The 23,535-nt window shown below is 40.2% G+C and overlaps 1 protein-coding gene across 1 annotated transcript; it reads right to left on the bottom strand.

The window, feature by feature from the left end:
• Positions 1-19,696: 19,696 nt before the first annotated feature.
• On the bottom strand, positions 19,697-22,608 carry LOC306708778 (trypsin-like). Its single transcript, XM_079176710.1, has 5 exons — positions 22,562-22,608; positions 22,209-22,362; positions 21,298-21,551; positions 20,418-20,554; positions 19,697-20,031 (listed from the first exon to the last, which is right to left on the bottom strand). The coding sequence occupies exons 1-5, from the start codon at positions 22,599-22,601 to the stop codon at positions 19,882-19,884; spliced, it is 735 nt and encodes a 244-aa protein (XP_079032836.1). The 5' UTR covers positions 22,602-22,608; the 3' UTR covers positions 19,697-19,881.
• Positions 22,609-23,535: the final 927 nt, after the last annotated feature.

Below are 23,535 nucleotides of genomic sequence, written 5' to 3'. Positions count from 1 at the left end.
ATTTACCTCACAACCGAGAACTAGTTTGAGGTTTTTCCCATGGCTCTCCTCTCACTGGGGAGCTTCTATGGTTGACCACGGCATTGCTGAAATCAGCAGAGCATCATGCAGATTATTAGCATACCACAGGATAGGAAGGGGAACATCAATAAACACGTTGAGCCATGAAGTTGGGATAAGTAAATAAATAAAGCCAGCCACCCAGACACAACCTTATCTGGGCTTTTATCCACATAAACAAGTAGTGCCGGCAAAAACCACCCTGGACTCAAGCATGAGAGAATTCTAGGAGATAATGACACCATAATGGTTCAATCCCTGATTAGAGATGAAGCACTCGGCAGCACAAAGAAATGAATAGAGAAGCAAGCATTTATGAAGGGCGAAGCATCAAACATGGTGCGCGGAGTATGAAATGGATTAACAAAGTGGGAGATAATGGTGAGAATGAATACTGTGCCATCAACAATGCATGAATGAGAAGGTGGTACAAAAATACATTTACAGCCAAGACGGTTAAAGTCAACGGTGATGAATAATATATTAATAATGCTGGAAAACACAGTTCGACATCATAAATTAAACAACAGTGAGCCAAAGAAATGCAATAATTATAACACTGCAACACAATGAAAGACAACAGAGACGGAGATGTGAGGCTTTTGTGTTGGTGTGCGCTCATTAATTCCCACACGTGTACATGTACGTATATATATCTGCCTCCGTGTTACTGTCTGCATGCACTTATTGCCTGTGGTGCATCTTATCTAATTTTATCGAGAGGAAACCGTCTCTCCCCCTTGCCTCTTCCCCCCCCGACCCTTTGAACTCAAGCCACTGCTGGAGATGCTGCTGGAGATGACTGAACACAGCATGTCCTGAAAGGAGGTCAGAGGGCAGGAGAAACAGTCTGGTGTCATGGCAAATTGGATTGGCTGGTGGAGCCGCAAGAAAGGTTGGTCAAACTGTCACATCCTAGTGAAGACAGAGGATGAATGAATTAAGCATTGAACCGTAAAGGACAAAGCTGGTGATATTCTTTACTTTTTTTATAATCAATAAGTTCCCATGAAAAGAGTAGACCAACACAGACCATGAATTCACCCTAGTGACGATGAGTATTTCTGTTGTAGCTACAGCCTGAAATCTTATTCTTCTTTGTCACATTGTTGTCTAAAAACTATTAAAGACACTTTAATGAGCCCAACTGTTGCACTGGGTGACATGCTCCTTCATTACCATGAACATGAGCACTGTAGTCTATTTTGAGTGATCCTTACATACACCTTCATGTTCATAATAATAATTGTGTTTTTCTTTTTTATACAGTACATCTCATTCTTAAATTTTTCTTATGATGCAGTGTTTCCAAAGCCCATCAGTAAACATAGTGCAGCCTTAAACTTGACGGACTACATTTGCTAATTTTATTCTAAAGACTAAGAAGGGCTTTCAAAAAATACACAATTGCTGCCACAAATGACACCTCGGCTGAACAATTGCCATTTATTGTGCTAATAACTCGTTGTACAATTGAGAAAAGCTGAGAAATGAACTGCAGCTGTAATTGTGTCGTCTGCCGGAGCCCGCCCTAGACTGTCTGCGTTTTCATCTTACTGCTGAGGTGTTGGATCAATATGGAATCCGGGTTCCTTTGTATGTCATTAGCTTGTCTGACGCTGGAGCTGGGACCTCTCTAAACCTTCGTGTTTTCACCCTCTGACATCTCTCAGATGAAGAGTGTACATTTGCGGGTGTGTCTTTCTGCAGTGTGTGTGTGTGTGTGTTTGTGGGCATATTAACCTTTAAATCATTTCTCGTATAACAAGTTGGTAAATTTAACGTTTTGAGCCTTTTTTCTTTGTGTGTATGAGTGTGTGCACATGCGAGACTTGTTCGAGACGCGCATGTGCTGCATCTGCATGTGCGTGTATGAGGCTTGTGTGCGCATGGTTTGTGTCCTTGTGTTTGTTCAATGCGGCAGAGGGTGGAGTGGCAGATCAATAGGAAACAAATGAATTCAGATCAATATTAAACCAGGGAGTGAAGGAGAGAGAAGGAGAGACTGAAAAGCGAGTGAGTGGGGTGATGCGCCACAGAGGAGGAGATGGGGGAGGGGTGATGGAGGGTTGGAGAGGTGATGTGTTACCAGCAGCACAGCGACTAACTGTACACTTGGGAAAGACCACTCATTTCTACAAGCGAAACCTCAGTGATTTGAGGTCGTTGACGGTTAAAACGGATGGTTAAGCGAGGTAGAGAGAAAACAGAGAGAGACATATGAGCAGCGATGCACCGGAGACAAGCCCGGCATTCCTGCATCACTGGTGGTGTTAAGGGAGACTGGACGGTGCTTCTTTTTCTTCAATTATTCTTATTCTTATCTCTATAGACCCTTTCTTGGTTAAATAAAGTTACATATTTGTTTCACTTTGGTGTATTTTTTTTATGAAAAGCCCTTTAAATGGTGCTTTAAAAAATGATGCCTGAACAAAATAATTTACCTCTTTGTATGACTTATTTAGTATTTCCCATTTTGAATCCACGCTTTCAAATATTTTTTATACTTGTAATGCGTCATGGAGCTGGCAATAATCAAAATGTTTCTAATATTAGAGCATTTTAGTATTATGCTTTGTGAAAGTATTTGATTGGTAGACTCTAATCTGTTGATGACTGAGGTGAGAGCGTCATGGCTATGAATAAACAAACCTCAAAGCCCAGATCTCACAACAGAACAATCTGCCATTGTCTGCACAGTCAACTTTGAGCCTTTCACTTCTATTCCTCAGGCTACCGAGGATATAATTGTGACCTTTTCACTTAACTCCCTGTTGCAGCTTGACATTTACAGCCAAACCTGTAAGGACCACTCAGATGGGAGTGGGCTTTACTGCAAGGTTTGGAAAATACTAAAACTATGAAACAATCCTAATCAATGTATCAATGTCCTCAACATAAAGTTATCTTCATTGTCGATTAATCTGTTGATGAATTTCTCCATCAATACATTTTTTTGTGTCAATATAATGTCATAATTTCTGTGACCTGAAGTTGACGTCTTCAAACAGCTGTTTTTGCTCAACCAAAATCTAAAATCCAAAGATATTCAGTTTACGATTAGATGAAACTGTGAAAGGCTGAACATTTTAACATTTGAGAAGCTTCAATGTGTTGCACTTTGCTTGAAAAATGACAACAAATATTATTGTAGATTATTGTAGCTGCAAAGTTGCATTAGAAAAACTGCTTCTATCAATTAATTGTTTCAGCTCTAAATGCTAGGTTTTCGTCTACAATAGATGTAGGAAAAGATTCCTGGTCAAAAACGCTCGATTGAGGCTGTATTCCTGTCTAGCGCATGTCAGGTCCTCTGCTGAAATATGATATACTGGTCAACTATAATGGTCTAGACTGTGATCGAGAAATCCCCAGAGATTCGATCGAGTATCAAATTTCTATTGTTGAGAATGTTATTTTGAGCTGAGCAATACATAGGCGATTGATTACAGCAGTATCGATATCAGCCTCTTGAACTTCTACCTTTATTAAAAAGAGTCTCCCCCTCTGGCAGTGAGAGTAATTACACAAAACCTGTCTAAGCGTGCTTTAGACGAATACCTGAAGGTGTGCCGCCCCCAAGAGCGTTTGTCCTCGCTGTCAATCTCTTTTTCTTTCTTTACTTTAATCATTCCTCTGAATGATGAGTTTCTTATTTATCTGGAGCATCCACTCCAGAAACTTTCCTTGGATGCCATTTAGGCTTTTCCGCCTTAGCCATAGCTATCTGCTCCGTCACTCTGGTCTCTCACTATGGTTGATATATATATATTTGTAAAAGTCCCCACTCCAGCTTTAAGTATTTGTGTGTATTTATACCAATTTATATTTTTATATTATATTATATTACTTTATAATTTATCATTCATTATCTCAATTAAATATATTTTGTTCATTTGTGATATATCATACCTATGCTGAAATTTCTTTATTGAGATTTTCTTGTATTGCCTTGAAATTACAAACAGGATTGCTGAGCTTTGAGTATCTGCTCGGCAATGAGATCAAAGAATCAAGAGCCATTTGGGAGTCGGAACTGAATGAGACTTTGAAGTGATAGTGGCGAAAACAAACACATGTCATGGATGCTGAGTGCTTTCGTAACGGGCACTCTCCACTTCCTGCACAAGGTTCCTCGGCTCTTGAGATGGATTTCAATGATGAAAGCCTCGGTTAATTTTAAGTGCAGTATCTCTAAAGGTAAAGTTCTGCATGCTATAAGTGATATTGTTTAATTGAAGAGATATATATAGCAACACATTCCCCAGAATTCACTATTTGGCCTTGAAAGAGAAGCATGAATGGCGGTGGGGATGCTGAATACTATCACACGGTTGTTGCCTGGCAGTTTTATAATTTGCACATTGAACATATTTGAAGAGAATCACATCAAATATAACATGCACTTTCATTTCACCATGTAAACTATAATCTGATATATAATATATATACTGTATATATATACAGTATATATATATATATATATATATATAAAATCTAGGTTTTATTTTATTGTGAACAGCTGCTTTTTTTACTATTCTGGTGGGACATTTGGCTGCACTAATAATGTACATATGCATTCTTTACTTAATATGCATCAAAGCAACAATTTTTCTATTTGCCAGATTTTAGACCATAAATCATATTGTCCTTCAATATGTTTCTCTGTGCTACATACATGTTGCCATCACTTCATATGAATCATCAGAAACTGCATATTTTGTAGCACTTCATGGACCCACTGGAGCAAAGAAGGGACCGGTTGCAGCCAGCGACGGTTACTCTCTGTGTTAATCTATCAGACGTGATGATTTGAAGATGTGGAGAATCACTGTCACTCATTTCACCCTTGTTGAACTTACGCTGCAATTTTTACCTTTTTTTACCTTTTACCATTTTTACCAATCTGAGTCAACTCAAGAATTACAGTTAAAAATAAGATTTCTTTTACAAAGGAAACCTATCTGCAATGGTGGCAAGAGACCTGAAATGCAAAAAATGACAAAAAATGGCCTGTTTTGTCTGTCCAAAACTAAAGATATTCAAATAACTGTAATATCAGAGAGAGAAAATCTGAAATCCACACGTTTGGAAAAGCTGGAACCAGCAGATGTAATGCTTTTTTCCATGATAAGGGACATAAACCAAAGATTGATAATCAAAATTGTTGCCTACGGTATATCATGGTTTTGTTTCTTTTCATGCAAAGACTCATTTTCTTTGATAGAGGAAGTAAAACCAACAGAGAGACAGACAGAGAGAGAGACACTGAGAGATACCTGAGGCCATGATGTCGAACATCACCACCAACCAGACAGTCTGCTAAAAAAAAAAAAGCATGGAGAGGCAAACATGACCATGTCTCTCAGCTTTTCTTCCTGTCTCTCCTCTTTAATCTGAAAGCCTCCCCTCCTCTCTTTCTGTCTCCCTTTGTCTCTCTGTCCGTCTCTCTCTCTCTCTGTCCCCCTGAGCTGTGTTCTGTGTGCTCCATCCCCGCCTCTCTCCATCTCCCTGCCTCTAATGTGCTTTGGCGTGTGTTACCCACGGGTGCTTGCCGCCATCCCAAAGCCGGGTCATGGGGGGCAGCTGAAGCGGCGCAATGCTGTCTGTGACATCATCAGTCACTGCTATTACTCACGTCTCACCTCCCCTCACTGTCTCAAACTGCAAGGGTTTTAGGTGCTCGATAGCGAACACACACGCAGAGTAACACACGTGGTGTCAGAGATGAATAAAATAGCACTTGAAGAGCTGTGTCTGAGAATTCTCTGTAAATCCAATTTGGAGATTTGTATTACCTAAATTAGTTCAGACTCACACATAGTTGAGAATGAAATGATTTTAGTGTAGCATGCATTTCATTACAAGCTATAACTGTCATAGTTTCTGAAATGTTGAATATCGTTTATGGAACTAAACTCTTCACTAAACAATTCAGTTTTAACCTTAAACCGACGACAAGATGAGCATGACATTAGAGTTAAAAATGTAGCATGACAGAATAGTTATGGTACGGTGTCAATCACAGTAAAGTGCATTAAATATTTTCTTATATATAAACATGTATTAGGGCTGCAACTTGTAATTATTTTCATTCATGATTCATTTGTCAATTTGTTTTTCAATTAATCAATTTACAGTTTAGCCAAAAGCCCAAAGAAGACAAAAAAATGTTCCCATTTAAAAGGCTGGAACCAGTGAATTGTTGCTTAAAAGATTAATAATTTTTCTGTCTATCATCTTTTATGGAATTCAAATTCCTCTAGCTTTGACCTAAATGTTCTCCAAGATGGGGATGACAGAACAGTCAATGATCTAGCATGATAGAATAGTTCAGATAGGAAAAGTATACAATAGAAACAACTTTACATGTTTCAAAGTTAAGTGAAACAATAAATCATGAAACATTTGAGCCAGGTATTCCACAAGTAATTCATATGGATGTAGAGTACAGACGAACAAGAGAATCTCCAGATGTGGCTGCCAAAACCCCTCTGCATGAGGTATACGGCTGTGCACAGTCCACATTGGTGTAAAAGGGAGAAATGTGCTTCCATTCAGTGAGCATGTGTGCGAGGCTCAGACTGTGTCAAATCGCCACATCTGCCAGCAGAGGAAACACTGCTGTACCTGGGGGTCTGTCTGTCACCCCCGCTGTCAGCCAATGAAGAGGTGAGAGTCTGCAAACTCCTTCACCCAGGAATACGTATAGCTAGTATGAAAGCCCCTGGCCTGTATGTGGGAACACACCCTATAAATCATACATGACCAGCACCACCAGGCACCATATGCACAGCACTGCATTAATAACAAGCATGCCAGTGTCATATACACAAGCATATAAAGAATATATACGTCTACTTCATTTTTGTCTCACTTCCCTGTACTCCCGCTATGTCCCCTTCAAAGCAACTGCAGCACTGAACTCAATGTGCTGCAGAAAAAGACAGAGAGGGAGAGACACATACGTGATACAAAAAAAAACAAAAAGAGATAGGAATTTGAAGGGTTGGAGGAAGGGTAAACCACAATGACAGAATAATGACGGTTGGAACATAAATACCTGGAGGCATTAATATTTGAAGACGAAAAATACAAACATAAAAGTGCAAGGAGACAAATAAAAGACAGAACGAAGAGTGGAAAAAAACATGCGGCAAAGTAGAGCAGCAAAATAGACGCCGTGAGTGAAGGACAGATTAACTAAAAGAGTCACAAGAGAGAGACAAATAAAGAGCAGGCAGGAAGAACAAAAGAGGAAATTATGTAAAGGAAGAGAGTGGAAGGGGAGAAAGGAGGACAGATTTGGAGCCAGACAGAGAAAAAACGATGAGAGAGAGAGAGAGAGAGAGAGAGAGAGAGAAAGGCAGGCAGGCAGAATTAGATAAAGATAGAGGGCAATGCGCATGCTAAAATAGGTGGCAGACTCTCGTCAGTGCAGTGACCTAGTCGCGCAAGACTGAGGAATTCTCCCTGTCGACCCGAACACATTCCTCCGGTCCTCAGACGTTAACCCATGCCACACCACCATACTGTACTGCAGTGGCTTATATGGCTTCTCTGTCACTGACCTGACACTGGATGTGTGCTGCGAATTAATTTGGAAATTTGAATTGATGACCTGCGGTTAACAGAGCTAATTCTGACTGTGGCAGCAAACTGCTTCAACAAGAAATATCAGGTAAAGAGCACAGCTCAGCTCTGAATCAACGGTCTGTGTGTGCATGGGGCCTTGCAAAAACACATTGTGAAAATATCAGGGCAAGAAGGGCTCTATTGTGTCGCAGAGGCAGAATGTAGCTCTTATTCTCCTGCTGCTAGACCGGGGGCATCGGGGTGACATCAGCACAAAGACAAAAATGTAATGTGAGGCATCTCCAAAGCGAGCTTCTAGGTTAGACCACAGACCGCTCTTTATTCCCGTACTCTCTCACTTTTCAGCAACATCTGATAATCGGGACGTGACCAACAGATGACCCTTCCACTTGTTGCTTACTAAGATAAGTCACAGCCAACAGTGTTGCACCAAACTGACTGGAATAGGCGTGCCAGCAAAATGAAAGATTGTCTGCTTGCTGTTTTCACGTAGGCCCACAGTTAGCACATATCTGGGAGGTTAATCACGACAGAATGACTCAGGCAAGAGTAATTCAATTATTCTGATGGTCCATCGACGTTTCGATCGGGCCACAGACTAAAATGGCTGACAGAGTGTTCCTGACTGCTGAGTGCCATTAAGCTAAACTCTAGTCAGTAAAGCTTGTTTTGACTCAGTCTTTATATACACACAGTACAGGATCTGTTGCTTATTCTGGACCCTTGTTGAATTAAATAAATACTTTCCTTACCTGATAAAAATCACGTCTTCAATGAAAAAGTTCAAGTTCTCTCAGAGGCTTAACCTGAAAAACAGACATACATATACATTATTTACACTGTAATTACTTTAAGAATTGTAAGTAGTCTGTAAAACATGATTTGTTTGATAGGATTTATGCACTGATTCTGGATTATTTATCTTTTGTCTGTTAGCTAGCCTAAATCCAGCCCCAGTCTTCCCTTAAATTCACGCTACCCTTATCCTATATTCAACCATATTTCAAGATCGTTTTTAATCCTCCTTTTTACAACAAAACCGATTGTTGCAGGCATTTCATTGTACTATTCACATTTCCTTCCAGGCCTGTTAGGCTGTTGTAGAAGCACTCGCCAGTTTCCAGCTGGGAAAACACAAATTCAGCAGCACAAATTCAAACCAGCTACACACAATGACAGCTTGCATGGGAATTCCTGAGGTCTGTTCGATCCATTAATGTATGCTGCGGTTGAATGTCATCAATTATGAATGAGAAACATGTGAGATTCACAGAGAGCTGGGAGAGAATCATGGGTCATGGCTGTTGGACTGTAGTACCGTGAATACGTGTAACATAATGTGTGAAGTATATTAGCCAATCAGATATACGCGAGTTCTGGACGGGCTATCTTTAAACGTTAGCACTTTTCTAAGCAAACCAATTATCAAATTAAGAGGATGATTTCAATCAGTATGTTGGGTAAATTAAGGACTTGGATAAGTATTAAGCTTAAACAGGAGGAGTTTAGTCAAATTACACAGAAATGTACATAACATTTGTAAATGAGACAGCCTGCAGCAAACCGCTCCTACTATAGGTGGGGTTATTCTATTCCCTCAGCCTTTAGGTGTCAGGCTCTTTCGTCCATATGTGTGAATACTGCAGTATCTTTATGCAGCCGGGGCCTCTTCCCCTTTAAGGCCCAGAGTGTGTTGACCCTGCCAGTGAGTTCATACCATAAGCAGACCCATATAGCTTCTCCTCCGGAGCCTCTGATCGCAACCCTGCTGAGCTGCTGCCTCAGTTATGTAAGATTACATAACACCAGGTCTGTCTGAGTAATATTTCATAACCCGGGGGTCCCACTACACTGACATTACCATTTAATCCCCTCAGGAGTGGATTCAAAGGTGCTAGGCAGGTTTGGCAATGTAAAAGTCAAAGTTGAGAACAAATACGATCAAGTCGAAGGCTCTGGGGGATTTATCTCTCCTAACATTCTTGTGTTATTTGCTGAAAAATCACAGGAGTTTGGTTCCCCGTAAAAATTTTGACATCAAAGATTTTTCCTTCATTTTCTAGAAAGCTATAGTGGAGGTCGTGGAAAGGTCGAGCCCAGTCGCCACTAAACAAAAGTGTCCTCCGCCCTTGGCTTAATACAGAATGCAGTGATGCTGTCTGCCTATAAATGTCATATCAATGTGTATTAATCAAATCATTGCATATGAATTCATTCAGCACACATTTAGACACGGAATATTATTAGAAAACTAAGCCATTAACTGTTATCTAACGACCTCAGCGCGACAATTAGCTTCTTATTTTACCCATAACTGCAGTATGTATTTTTGAAAATGACTGCGCTGTTTTTAATCAAACTTTTTCTGACGACCATGTCCTCACATAAATTCAATAACCTCGCTTTATTCACAATCAGATGACAAACAAAGATATTAAACCAGACAATAAAGACAAAAACTAGCACAAACAATCAAAAGGTGTTTCGGCACTTATCGTTTGAATAAAAACGTTGTCGGCACACTCCCCTCGGAACGATACCAATGGATTATCGTGGATTCAGATAAAAACTATGACACGTAATAGAGAAAATGTGGGCAGAGATAACACGAGGCTATGTAAATAAAAAACAGAGCAGGCAGAGATATAACATGGGAGAGGAAAAAAGGGAAAGGAAAGAGATGCCATGAGATATCTGAGGCCGATACCGCAGGAGAAAAGGGTATATACGATGGAGGTTACAGCAGATGGACTGCAAATGGACGATAGCAGGCTTGTGATACATCGTATGCCTCTGTCTGCTGTTCAGGCTCACTCTACTGACAGTACACTAAAGCATTCATGTAATCCACTACTGTCGACACCTCTACATAGCAGAGTGCATACATGCAGTAATTTGCACCAAAGGCTCCGTTGTTACCTGTAACTTCCCCACTTCAGACAAAAGTAATCTCGCCCAAATGCGCAGGTTGTGGAAATGAAAAAAAAACTTGTTGAAGAGAACTCCGGTGTGTTACTTAGTTTACGCCCTGGAACAAATCCCCCCTATCTTTTGTTGGTACCGAACCACATCTTGGACCGTGGGTTTTGTCTTTACAGACGGACCGACAGATTCGGGTTCGGGATACCCGGATGAACGGATGGAAGATGGCATAGAAAAAGGGGGAGAAGCATGGGAGGAGTGAAATACGCAATGAGAGAAGAAGAAGAAATCCTGCAGTACTTACAGTACGTTTGCCTCTTTGTTTCGCCTCATTCTAACACATCACCTTTCATTTTTGTGCATTTTATAACAAACACCATCGCACAATCATTTCATGAATATGAAACATGAAACGTGATTGTACGCATGCGTAAGCAGGAGTGACCGTCCGCCACTGCCGGCTTCGTTAACTCTAAATCACACACACACACCCACACACACACACACACACACACCCACACACACACACACACACACACATTCACACACACACACACACACACACACACACACACACACACACACACACACAGACAGACACAGATACACATGACTAATACAGATAGATACACACAGAAATGCACACACCCTGCCTCCTTGATGTGCTAGCCTCCCATGCATGGGCCCCCTAAAACTGGGTGCACTCAGTGATCCCTTTCCAAAGCCCTCATCTAAATGTGAGCAGAGGTAATCCTTCAAGGAGAGGCAAAGAGAACAGTGATAACCAAAGATAAAGAGGGGCCGAAGGAGGAAAAAGAGAAAGACAGAGGGAACGAGGTCGAGCACGAGATGGGATAGATTAGCAGGATGAGGGGATTAGCAATGAAGAAAAAAGAAAGAAAAATGAAGTCAAGTGAAGGCGGGGGAGAGGAGAATGGTTTAAAGAAACATATTAAAAAGGCAGAGATGATGCATGTATGGGAAAGTAAAAGGACATGTACATTCAGTATACTCACAGATGAATGAGAGGGTGACCGGAGAAGTGATGAAAAATCATGTCAAAAAAGAAAAATCAAATGCAACCACAGACTGCAAGTCTGAGTTTGACAAGAAGTCCAGTTTCTTCGCATTCTGGAGTTTAGTTTTTTCTCTTTTTTTCCCGCGATTTTGCCAATTCCTATCCAGCCGTCCCTCCTTCCTAAGTTTATCCCCTACTGGTCCCCCTTCTCTGCTCTTCCCCCTCCTGTTTTTCTTGCCAGTACCGGTACTCTTTCTCCTACCTCTCTCTCTTTCTCTGTCTTTCTCGCTTTCTCCCGCAGACCATGCTCTCCATTTTCTCCTCATTCTTTGCCTCTGTCCCCTCTATCTGTCCATTCATCGGACACTCTTTTCTTTTTCTTCAACCCTCAGCTCCTGCTTCATACAGATACGATTTTTTAAAAGGTTTCTAAACAGAAGTCGAGCTCTGAGGAAAAAAAAATACTGCAAAAGAATAGAAAAAAACTGTTAACAGGAAAGGACAAGCAGTTTGTCATTAGCTCTAACGCAGGGACAATCCACGGCCTGCGTTTTTCAGGGGCGCCAGGCATAGGAGGGGTGATGGTGCCTCCGTACACGAGGGTATAACCAAAGCAAAGAGTGGCAAGTAAAAGAAAAAGAAGGAATAAAACCGAGCTCGTTGCGGTCTCCACTGGAAGTGGATAGTAAGCCCGCGTGAGGGGAAGGAGTGGGAAGGACTCCGGGGTGTGTGTATGTGTGTGTGTGTGTGTGTGTGTGAAGAGGTGGGAGGAGAGAGAAAGCGAGAAGACAGAGAGAGAGAGAGAGAGAGCGAGAGAGAGCGAGAGAGAGAGAGAGAGAGAGAGAGAAAGAGAGACACTGGGGGTTCATGGAGAAATATCTAAGAGGGAGGGATGGAGGAGGAGTGTGTCGGTGGGGAGAGGAAAGAGGAGGGGGCAGGAATGGGAATACATTTTTTGTCATTTTTATGCTCACGCTATTCAAATTTTGGGCTTTCTCATTTTTTCACCCCTTTGTTCCACAGCTAATACCTTCTCTTTCTGTAAGAAGAAAATACTGAGGAAGAAAGAAGAAGAGAAAGAGCTACTCTGTGCTTTGTCTCCTGCCCCTACCGCTCCTTTTCCTGGTTTCCTTTCTGCTCTGACTCCCCTCTATTCAGCCTATTTTCTGCACGTGGACTTGAACTCTAAATCCTGTTTGCTTTCCCCTCCCCGCTCTCTTTTTTTTTCTCTCTCTCTCTCTCTCCCTCTAACTGCGCATCTGTGTCTCTGCTTCTCTCTCTCTCTCTCTCTCTCTCTCTCTCCTAGGCAGTGGCTTGAAATAGTGCTAGCAGGAAGGAGAGAGCAGGCGGCAGGGAAAAGGAGAGGGCGAGGGGGACAAAAAAGGGGAGAGAGATGTTGAGAGGGGGGAGGGGAAGAAGCTTAGATGGGCTGACATAGAGAGCACAGGGCTGCTCTGTGTGTGTGTGTGTGTGTGTGTGTGTGTGTGTGTGCGTGCGTGCCTGCGTGCGTGTGTGCGTGCGTGCGTGCGTGCGTGCGTGTGTGTGTGTGAACATTTATAAACTCACATTGGCTTTAGATGCAGTGTTTCACACGGTGGTGGTAATCCGCATATCATGTTAGCCTACATACCAGAAAATAAATACATGACTTTTTGGGGTCAAGGAAAGCAATAATTAAAACGTTGGGATTTTCTGTATTTTCAGCAGTTATAAAAAAACACTAAAAAAATCAAGCAACGCTTTGGAGACATACTATATCATTAGTCTTGCGAGGATTAATCCAACTATTTTTTTCTTGACAAATCATTTGATCAAAAAATCTCACAAATAATGAAAGCATCTTGTCTCAAGCTACCAGAGCCAACATGTGATGCCTTCAACCTGTTCATATTTTAAAATTGACAATCAACACCCTAAAGGGATTCAAATTACAATGAAATGAGAAAATCCTCACATTTAAGAAGTGGTTAAAAGCTAATGTCTGGAATTTTTACCACAGATTACAAAACGTACACAATGAATCAATTATTTTTTAACTGATTATCAATTAATTGACTGATATCTTCCCATCATGTTTATTTTAATGTTTGCTTTCTGGGTTTCACATCACTATAGAACAACTACTGTGCAGAATTAAGTAGGAAAACCTTGATCTCCGGTATCTGGTAATTGGCTTTTGCCATTATTTTTACATTTTATACACTAAATTAGTAGGTACAACTTACATTATTTGAACCTGAGGAGTTTTTTTAATTACAGCTCATGTAAAATCGTGTTTTAGTTATGCTGAAGGTTGCCTGAAGATAGTGTTGCAGGTCGACAGAGGGTGGCATGAATGAGGCATTGAGATCACTTAATTACATTGAGTAATTTTTTAGTAAGGGATTAAGGGAAAGAGCTGAGAACAGAGGAGAAAGCAAGCAGGTCACGGGAGGTCAAGAGAGAAATTTGCTTAAAACCTATTCACCTTGGTTATGAAAGGTTTTCTGTATGCTGTCTTTTGACATATCTAACTACATTTGGGCCAGGAATGAGGTCCTTTTTTATTAATAAAATACTCCTAACAGTCACTGCATACTGCTTTTTTTTCTAAGGAAAGCAATCACTCTGGAAAACAGAGGCCTGCACTACAGCCTGAATCTAAAAAGATGGCATGCCACTGGCAGCAAATACTGTATCAATGATGAAAGAAAGCAATTACATTTCATGAAAAGCGTTATCTCAACCTTTAAAATGTATCATAATTCACATTAACTTCTGAATTTCTTTTAAGCCATGAGTACATTTTTACACATCAGCTGCACTCTATGCAACAAATATGATGACTGTATTTGCAGGCAGTGAATGCCCCCAGCTGGTTAAAATAAAAAAGAAGGAAACTAAAAGGTTACCAACCATCTACTGGTGGTGTCTTCCTCACCGAGTTGCTTTCTCCTCGCCTGCTGACTGCAGCACAATTGTTGAAAAACCTTTTGAGTCTAGTAAAGCAGAGAAATGGGCCTGAGATGTGAAATGTGCGCCACAACACTGCCCTCTGCTGGGATTCAATGGGGACAGCTCAAACTCACACCAAGCATCGTCACAGTGGAAAGGCTCATTTTTAACATCGTTTAAGCATCAACATGGCACATACACGAGGCATACTGTGTGATTAAATATATACATGGAGAATATTACCGTTGCTGTTTGAGTTACTTTGGTTTAAGGGCTGAGTTAAGCAGGGATTTCAGGCTGCTGGCGAGGTAATTTCAGGCTACGGTACCATCACTTTCAAATGAGGGCAGTCTCCCTCCCTCCCTCCCTCCTCAGCATCCTTCCTTTGACTGCATAGCTGCCATCGGCTAAACTGGAACTAAACTCCATCACATCAAATGTAAGGATTGCTATTACTGGATATTATGGGAGCTGTATGTGTGGGCACTGTCAACAGTTATAGCTAGCTAACTTACTGCTATTTTAGCAAGCTAGCAGCGATCATTAGCAAAGAGTTCCAACGGCACTGCATTTTGGCTACTGTGTAACAATTTAAAATGTAATTTAAAGCTCACCCTTTTCTCCAATTAGCTTTTTAGATGCCCAGTGTCACTGTGAAAGAGGTCAACCAGCAGGGGCTTGTGAGGGACCATGTCAGTCTTTTTCTAAAAGTATATAAAGTTCAAAACCAACCTGCGCCACGTGACTGGCTGATGTCAATCACATAGACCGATGATGTAACGCTAGGTCTATCTGTGAAACATGAGGGGGTCAAACAATGTTGTATATATAATACAAATTTAACGCTGGGCAGATACCACAGAAAATCACATTGTTGGGGAATAATTGGGGAATTAAGTGTCTCAGCAGTATAGATACATTATGATTATCTACTTAAAATAAAGCATGTAAAAGCAAAATTAAAGGTACTAATTACTATATACACCAGCATAAATAAAGCAGTGGCAGGCCGTGCATTTTATACCTGGGCCTTCACTGCTGTCCTGCAGCTGAAACACAGCTACGGTTATTATTTGTTTCGTGTAAAAATGAAGCCAACACCTGTAGATACACTATCTGCTGAGAGTGCGTCTCCTCTCTGCTCTGACTGCAGCTGGGACTGCTGCGTGAGGCTTCTGTGGGCGGCGGCGGAGGGGCTCATGCAGCACCCGCTGCTCGTTCACGACAGTGCAGAACGTACGTGCTTTAACGTCAAAACACCAGAAAATTCTCCAATAACATCAGAACAAGTCGCTAGATTTGACACTAGTAGCTTTTGACAAAATATTTTTATTTTATCTTTCAGTGCTCTATTACCATTCAGTACAGCTGAGTTGCAAACATTACACAACCCGTCTCTGCTTATTCTAATAAAGTGAATTGAACTAAATAATCACAAACAAATTGAAGAGACAAGAAATATACAAAAATTGCACTTGATGTGAGTATCTTAGGTCTACAGATATGAAAATGATAAAAGAAGCCAATCTGAGTAAAAGTACCTCACTGCCTCCTTTTAGGGCTCCTAATTGCAAAATAAATGTAGGACAAACTTTCTATGTCTTTGTATTAGAAACAATATCATAATATTTCTGATATTTCAAAAATCTGACAATGTATGACAATTAATATACAATAGATATTGTGCAAATTATAATCTAATATATTTTAGATTTTCATTTGACTCAAAGGCATTACTGTTATTACTGTTAGTTTTGATACACATAATATTACATGTTGATATAAATAAAATGGGGAAAGCTTTAGATTATGGCCCGCAAAGTGCAACATAATTCCTCCCAATTTAATTCAAAATAAATCATAAATAATTTTCATAATTTCAAAATGACCATATATAACTTACCAACACTGGAGAGGCACAGATGATAACAAAATAAGGAGCTATATAGAAAATAACTTTAACAATCCAGTCCTTTAATAAAGAGACTCCTCAGCTCTGATTGGTTGTTTTTCTTCAGGCACTGTGGAATCTTCAAATGCCATGAGGAACACTAAAATGAGGCAAATGAACCTCATTTTTTTCATAAGTTATCTGTCACATGTACTACTATCAGGATATAGTGATAGTATCAGCAAAAAAAAAAAAGTGATATATATTTTTCACTACATAGAGAATGAAGAGATGCTTGTAAAAGTAGCCAGCAAATTATTTACACACCTCAGTTTGCATAGGCTTTACACTGTCACAGGTATTTGATGTAGCTATTACTTTATATGCCTAGTTACGGAGGTATGATGTCATCATGTGACCTGCTGACTAGGTCCGAAGAAGTGCTTGCAAAGGTTGTTTGATTATGGTAAAATAATAATAATAATACATTTTATTTGTATAGCGCTTTAAAAGGTACTCAAAGGCACTTTACATGGTAAAAACAGAAACAATAAAAGCAATTACAATATAAACAAAAAAGATGAAATAATAGTAAGGAACAACACAAAAACATACATAACTAGCTTCACAGGTTAAAAGCAGATTTGAATAGGCAAATTTTAAGTGCAGTTTTGAAAGTGGCGAGTGACGGAGAATGTCTGAGGTGCTGGGGGAGAGAGTTCCAGAGGGAAGGGGCAGCAATGCTTATTCTTTATTGCTAAAAGTAAGTGGACTCTCCTGTCCACATACTTTGAGTACTTTCGGTAAGGCCCATGGTTTTGGATTTATACGTTCAACTATCACAGATCAGTTGAAAATGCATGTGTCGACATACTTTGACAGATGCTGTGTGTGTCTAATCATCAATAGGTTGTGGATGTCAAGTAATTAACTAGTGACTAATTACAAACTGTTCCACTGTAAATTATCTTGTATGGTAACACGGTAACATTACAAATTGGTCAAAGTTGAATATCAATGTGACTCATAACATGCAAAATGACAATTGATGGCTTACTAACATTAAACAAGCAAGTTAAAAGTGAGCAATAAGCCTCAGGTTATGCAAACTTTTAACATCAGGTGTCAAAAATCAAGATGCAGTTTTTCAAATATCTTTTAAATAAACAAAGAAATGTTTTATTGTTTCAAATAAATATTTCAAATAAACAAGAGGTGACAATGTTTCTATACTATGCACCTTTTGTTCTTCTGCTGCTTTGACAAATTTCCCTGCGGATAAATCAATCAATCTCACCCTCTTAAAACAAGAAATAAGGCCTGTGGGTAGATTCATATTTTTTCTTCTAAGACATCAAATACATCAGTAGATACCTCTTTAGAGAATTTGAAGCTTTTACATGTCTTAAAAAAGGCGGTTGCTAACAAGTGGCTAAATGAGACTACAAAACGTCATGATGCGGAGTAGTTTGTCTTTAACTTAGTGCTGGTGAAGTAAAGGCATGTAACCATGGTTAACATGGTGTACAAAACGTGTAAGTATCATAAACGTTTGTTTGCCACAGAGCTTATTTTCTGAAATTATCCAAAAGCCAATAGAAAAATCCCATTGGCTTTTTGTCGAGGGCGATGTAGCTTCCAGATTGGCCGACAAAACTACTTCATCCCTGTGGCACTCTATACGAAGTAGCCGTAGTCACTGTGACGTCAACCATAGGTTGTAAACTACGACTTTGAAGCCTTTGAAGATTAGCATTTTGTCAGTAGCCATCTTGTTTCTTTGGAACCAGAAGTGACCATATTTGGGCGAGAGGGCGGAAGTGAGGAAGAGCGAGGCCTGCCAGGGCCAGGTACTGTTTGCAGCCCTGCTGGCCATCACAAAGAATGCAGGTTTAGGGCACCTGCTCATTGGCTTCACTTTTCAGATCCAGAGGTTGCCCCTTGTTGAGAGAACTATTTCATATGTCAGTTGTTGCACCAAGTATAAAAAGCAGAACCCTGGCTGACCTCGCCGAAGCCCTATGTTTGTGCCTCTCGGACATTACTTCCCGAGAAAAGTAGCCTGCCTTCACAAACTCCGGTGAGGAATTAACCACTTACATGACCAAGATTTGTTCATGTTCATATTCAGAGTTAAACAAGATATTTATGGCCAATAGCAATGCTAATCATGAGAAACAGCATGGCTACAGCTATAAAGCCCTACTGGCACTCCCCTACAACACAAGTGCCTATGTGTGAAATCAATATCACCGTATGTGGTTTTTAGAAAACTGTCAAGTCAGTTGACTCATCACATCAACTGATAATTGATACTTCAGCTCTGGCAAACTAAAGGTCCCGGAATGGGTTGACACCGTGGAGCTTGCCATGCACAAGCAGCTGGCTCCCTGCGATGACAACTGGTTTTACACCAGAGCAGGTTGGTTACGCTTGATGTGTTTCCCATGTATCAATTCATCTGCCACAGCTGAAACGATTGATAGATGAATTGAATATTAATTTACCGAATATAAATGCTAAAAATCTATCTGTACTTTCTATATACTTTAATGTTAGGATTAGCTGATATTATTCATTAATTATGGCCTGTAAGTAGATTTTCTATAACTGGTACAATATACATGTAAGTACATGAGCACAACTCTCTATGCTGTTATGTATTATCTACTTAGACATAAGAGTTTACAGAGAAAAATGTCACATATTTGATAAGTTGGAATCTGAGAGAGAGAGAGAGAAAGACGAGAGAGAGAGAGAGAGAGAGAACAAATATTATATATATACATTTTTTTTGCACACCTAGTTTGATATGTCTGCATGGCTATCCCCTCAGCTCTCTCTGTCTTTTCCTTTGTATGTTTTAGATTGCCTCAGCAAACAAGAAACAGAGAAGTTTACAATGCGCCATCTGAGGAATGCATGCAAACAAGTGAAATGCAGCTATGCATTATTGCTTATTTACTCAAGTTTGCTTGTCTCCCATATCACTCAAGTGCCCACTGTAACCAAGTATGAAAGGTATTTCATAGAGATGCATGTGTCTATAGTACAATAACTATAAATTGAATATTAAACCCGACTGTTTTGCAACAGTTTTAGGATTATCTTTTGTTAATTTATTCATTGTGAATTTCAAGACAGCAGTGGCATTGTGTCAACGCAGAATGAATACAGAACCAGTGAAAAATTCAAAATTACCCAGCAAGAGCATGTTCATGTTTTTGACAGCAACTGTGAAACTCAATGCAGAAAAACAAAACAGATTCAGTGGATGCTGATGTATATTTTTATTAATTTGTCCAATTCTTCAGAATATTATGCCTAAGCATGTTATTCCTGATATGTATAAATGTGAAATAGCAATACAAAGGGTGTTTCAAATAAACTGAGGATGAACACTGATTATGCTGTTGTAATGTCAGCTTGCAGGCATTGATGTATGGGTGAGGGAGTGTGTTTAGTTGTTGCGCATGGTGGTGCTGATCCAGCTGTTGTAGCGGCACACGCGGGCGTAGACACTGGGGTGTCCCTTCATGGCGCAGTCGTAACCCCAGGACACAACTCCCTGCAGCTGACCATTACACACCAGAGGACCACCAGAGTCTCCCTGCAATACAAGCAGAAGAAGAATAACAGGGGTTTAAATGTTACTGTAAGTGGTATGTGCTGTCGTCATGATGAGCAATGTAACTCAAGATCAAAAGGTAACAGTCACAGTTGTTCATCCCTGCTTCACCTTTGGGTAGAGGGTTGAGATCCATTTAGATAGATATATATATATATATATATATCCTTCAATCCTTAACTAAAGGATTTTAGACTGGATATATGCAGCATTTGCATTGAAAGAGCAATTAAACTCAATTCTTAGTGAAAATAAGTGCTATAGTGTGGACTCACGACACTAAGTCACAGACTGGTACTTGTCCTGCTGCAATAGATGCACACTCGTGCGCCACCTAACTGAGTTCACTTTGGTTTAGTCCAACTCACTTGGCAGCTGCTGGCACCTCCATGCATGAATCCCGAGCAAAGCATGTTGTCGGTTAAGAGATGGGGATAGGCGTTCCTGCAGATCCTGTCATCAATGATGGGCTGCCTCAGACACTGCAGCCTGTCAGGAAAGTTGTCTGTGGAGCGGGAAGGTAAGTCTCAGTTACTGTACCTACCATTATGTAAACACTACATGTACTCGGCATTACATGGAAATAATGTGGTATAATATGAGTAATGTAGTAATGAGTTGACGAAACGATTTGTTGATAGAAAAGTATGTGACTCCCATTTTGCTGATTCTTTTCTTTATTAGTAAAGTAAAATGCCAAACGTTTGGTGGTTGCCACTAATGTCAAGATGTGCTGCTCTCTTCTAATCCACATCATGTAAAATTATTACATTTGGGTTTGGAACCACTAGTCGAACAAAAGAAGCAATGTAAATACACAAATACTCAGTTGCTGCTTTAATTAGTTTGAGCCCTGCATTTTGAGACCTAGAGATACGTGTCACTGTGTATTGTTGCAAAAAAAACAGTATAATGGGCCTTAGTTAACAGTGAGTGAGATATGTATGATTTAAAAACTTCCAGTTTTTCTATGTTAAAGCGGTACTCCAGCTATTTAGTACTGCACTTCCATAAAGTTGAGGTACTTGGAAAAAACAAAAACTCCCCTCTGCCTCCTAATACACACTTCTGTCAGACCCAACACCTCAGTTTGTCATGCAGGCACACTGGTGAAATGATTAAGTCTCAAGACAAACAAAAAACAAACTCTGTGGGACTCTAACTTAATGCTGTATAAGTCATCCTACATTACCATTTGAGACCATGCATATAACCCTTCTTCTCTCCCAGCTTCCAGACTCAACTTACTTCCGTTGGCAGAGGTGTTGCCCCACCCGGACACCAGGCAGTTCTCATCGGGCTGAGGGCAGCGGGAGGGCAGGGATACGGTCTGGACGTTGCTGTTGAGGGTGGCAGGGCGGCTCAGTTTGATCAGCATGATGTCGTTGTCTAGATTGTTGCTGTTGTACTGTGGGTGCTTGATCATCTTGACGCCATCAATCCACTGCTCCGTGCCCTCATTCACAGCGATGTTGTGTTCGCCAAGGCGGACCTGGATACGACTGGAGGAGGTATGAATGTTTAGACAGTTTAAATGTCTCTTTAGTTAAACATGATTTCTGAATACTTAAATAATCATCTTTAAGAGTCATAAAGTTAATGACCTGACTCAGTGGTGTCATTAGAAAGCATACGTATATGTGTTTAAAGAAAACATTAGCCACCATATGTTTGTGTGCAGATCTGCTCACATTAGAGCTGGATTCAGTTTAACTTCTTAGAACAACCTCAACTGACAGTTCAATAGCAGCTCATTTCTATCTGAATGACAGTAATATAATTATCATTATGTCAATCAGGCAGCTTGTGGAAGACTCCAGTGACGAGCAATGAATGTTCTCAGGGTTATCTTTCTTGATACTGGACCAGCTCTTTTCACGTTGCTTTTAATGTAACACTTGTTTATGGTATCATCTTTTTCACAGTTTCCAATTTGCTTACAATAAAAACTTAAAAGGCCGACTCGTGTTTTAACCTTTACTTGAAGTGCATTCAGCTTGGTACATGGCTGTGCTCCTACAGAGTGCAAAAGACCAATAAAACCCCAGTACTGACGCACTATCACTATTGATCCTTGGATTGATAGCAGGACATATTATGTCTTGCAGGGTACATAAATTGATTGAAATGCAAAAAACGATTTTACTTCCGGTACTTACGACTTGTAGCAGTGAGCAGCTGACACCACCCACTGGCTGGAGATGAGGGATCCACCGCAGAAGTGATACCCGGCGTTCAGAGACACCTGATAGGGAACAGAGCTTCTGGGACACTCATAACCTCCGACAATCTTATCATCCACAGCTGCAGCAACTGAAACATGTGAGGATTATGACATGAAATACAACCTAGAGATACTTAACCATAGCCATGAATAGAAAATAAAATACGTAAAAGTTTTTTAGCAGTTAAAACTTGTTTAAAAAACAACAGTCCTGTAACATGTGCATAAGAGTACATTTAAAGTTAATCCAAACAAAATAGGACAATAATAATTTGATTAGTCTCTTACACGCTGCTCCAAGCAAAGCAAGAAATATCAGGGCCTTCATGGTGACTTTTCTTTGAATGCAAGAGAAAGTTCAACCTGTAACTCCTTATATAGACCTGTCCAGCCCTTTATGTTCCCACATTTCTCAAGGTCAGGAAAGCAAAACACTATGTTCTGGGAAAGTGCCATATGGCTGAAGGCTACAAGTGATGGCAAGATCAAGTGATACATGTCCCTGGCCACTTATTGGCAGTTCTGGGAAGTTAATCAGGAAATGTAATACGTTACTTTTTACTCCTTTAAAAAGTAATAACTTTACTTATTACTTGGTCAAACGTTATCAAATGAATTTTACTGTATGAAAAGCTTCTCCTTCAGCTCATGAAATCCCTGCAGCATCTGAAGGCAGCAGGACATGTTGATAAATCTGCAGCCGCCCTGGAGCCGTTACACGTGGCCTTTCACTGCATTTACCATTAAAGTACCTGAAAATGACACCAGGCTGCTACCGTACAACCATACAGACCTCTACACACATCAGACGGTTATAACTTGATATTCTGCTTGTTTACGAAGGAGAGGTCAGGTTACCAGGGCACATCACAGCCTCTTTTCTAACGAGACCAGTGATGTCACTGGCTGAGAGCGTATTCAGTTCAGTTTGCAGGTGGTGCTGGTCTCAACTCAGCAGCGGGCTGCAGGAACATACAATGTGTTTATCAGTAATTCATAGGAAACCCGATAAGACTTTTCTAAAACTGTAGCAGTTAAAAATTGAGAAAAGGGCAACGCAATAGAAAGAGCACCATGTATATTCAAACAGGCATCACAAGATTATTGTTGCAGTGAAGAGGACTGACAATATCACACATTTCCACAAAAATTAAAAATGTATGGTATATTTGTATACGTTAACTTAAGAATCACAAGTGATATTTTTAATTCAATTAATTTCATATTTACTCATTAGTAAAAATATTGTCAAATGGATGGCA

This window comes from Pholis gunnellus (genome assembly GCF_910591455.1).
Source record: "Pholis gunnellus genome assembly, chromosome: 16".
In the NCBI taxonomy this organism is placed as follows: domain Eukaryota; kingdom Metazoa; phylum Chordata; class Actinopteri; order Perciformes; family Pholidae; genus Pholis; species Pholis gunnellus.
This window is presented reverse-complemented; position numbering and strand designations above follow the sequence as displayed.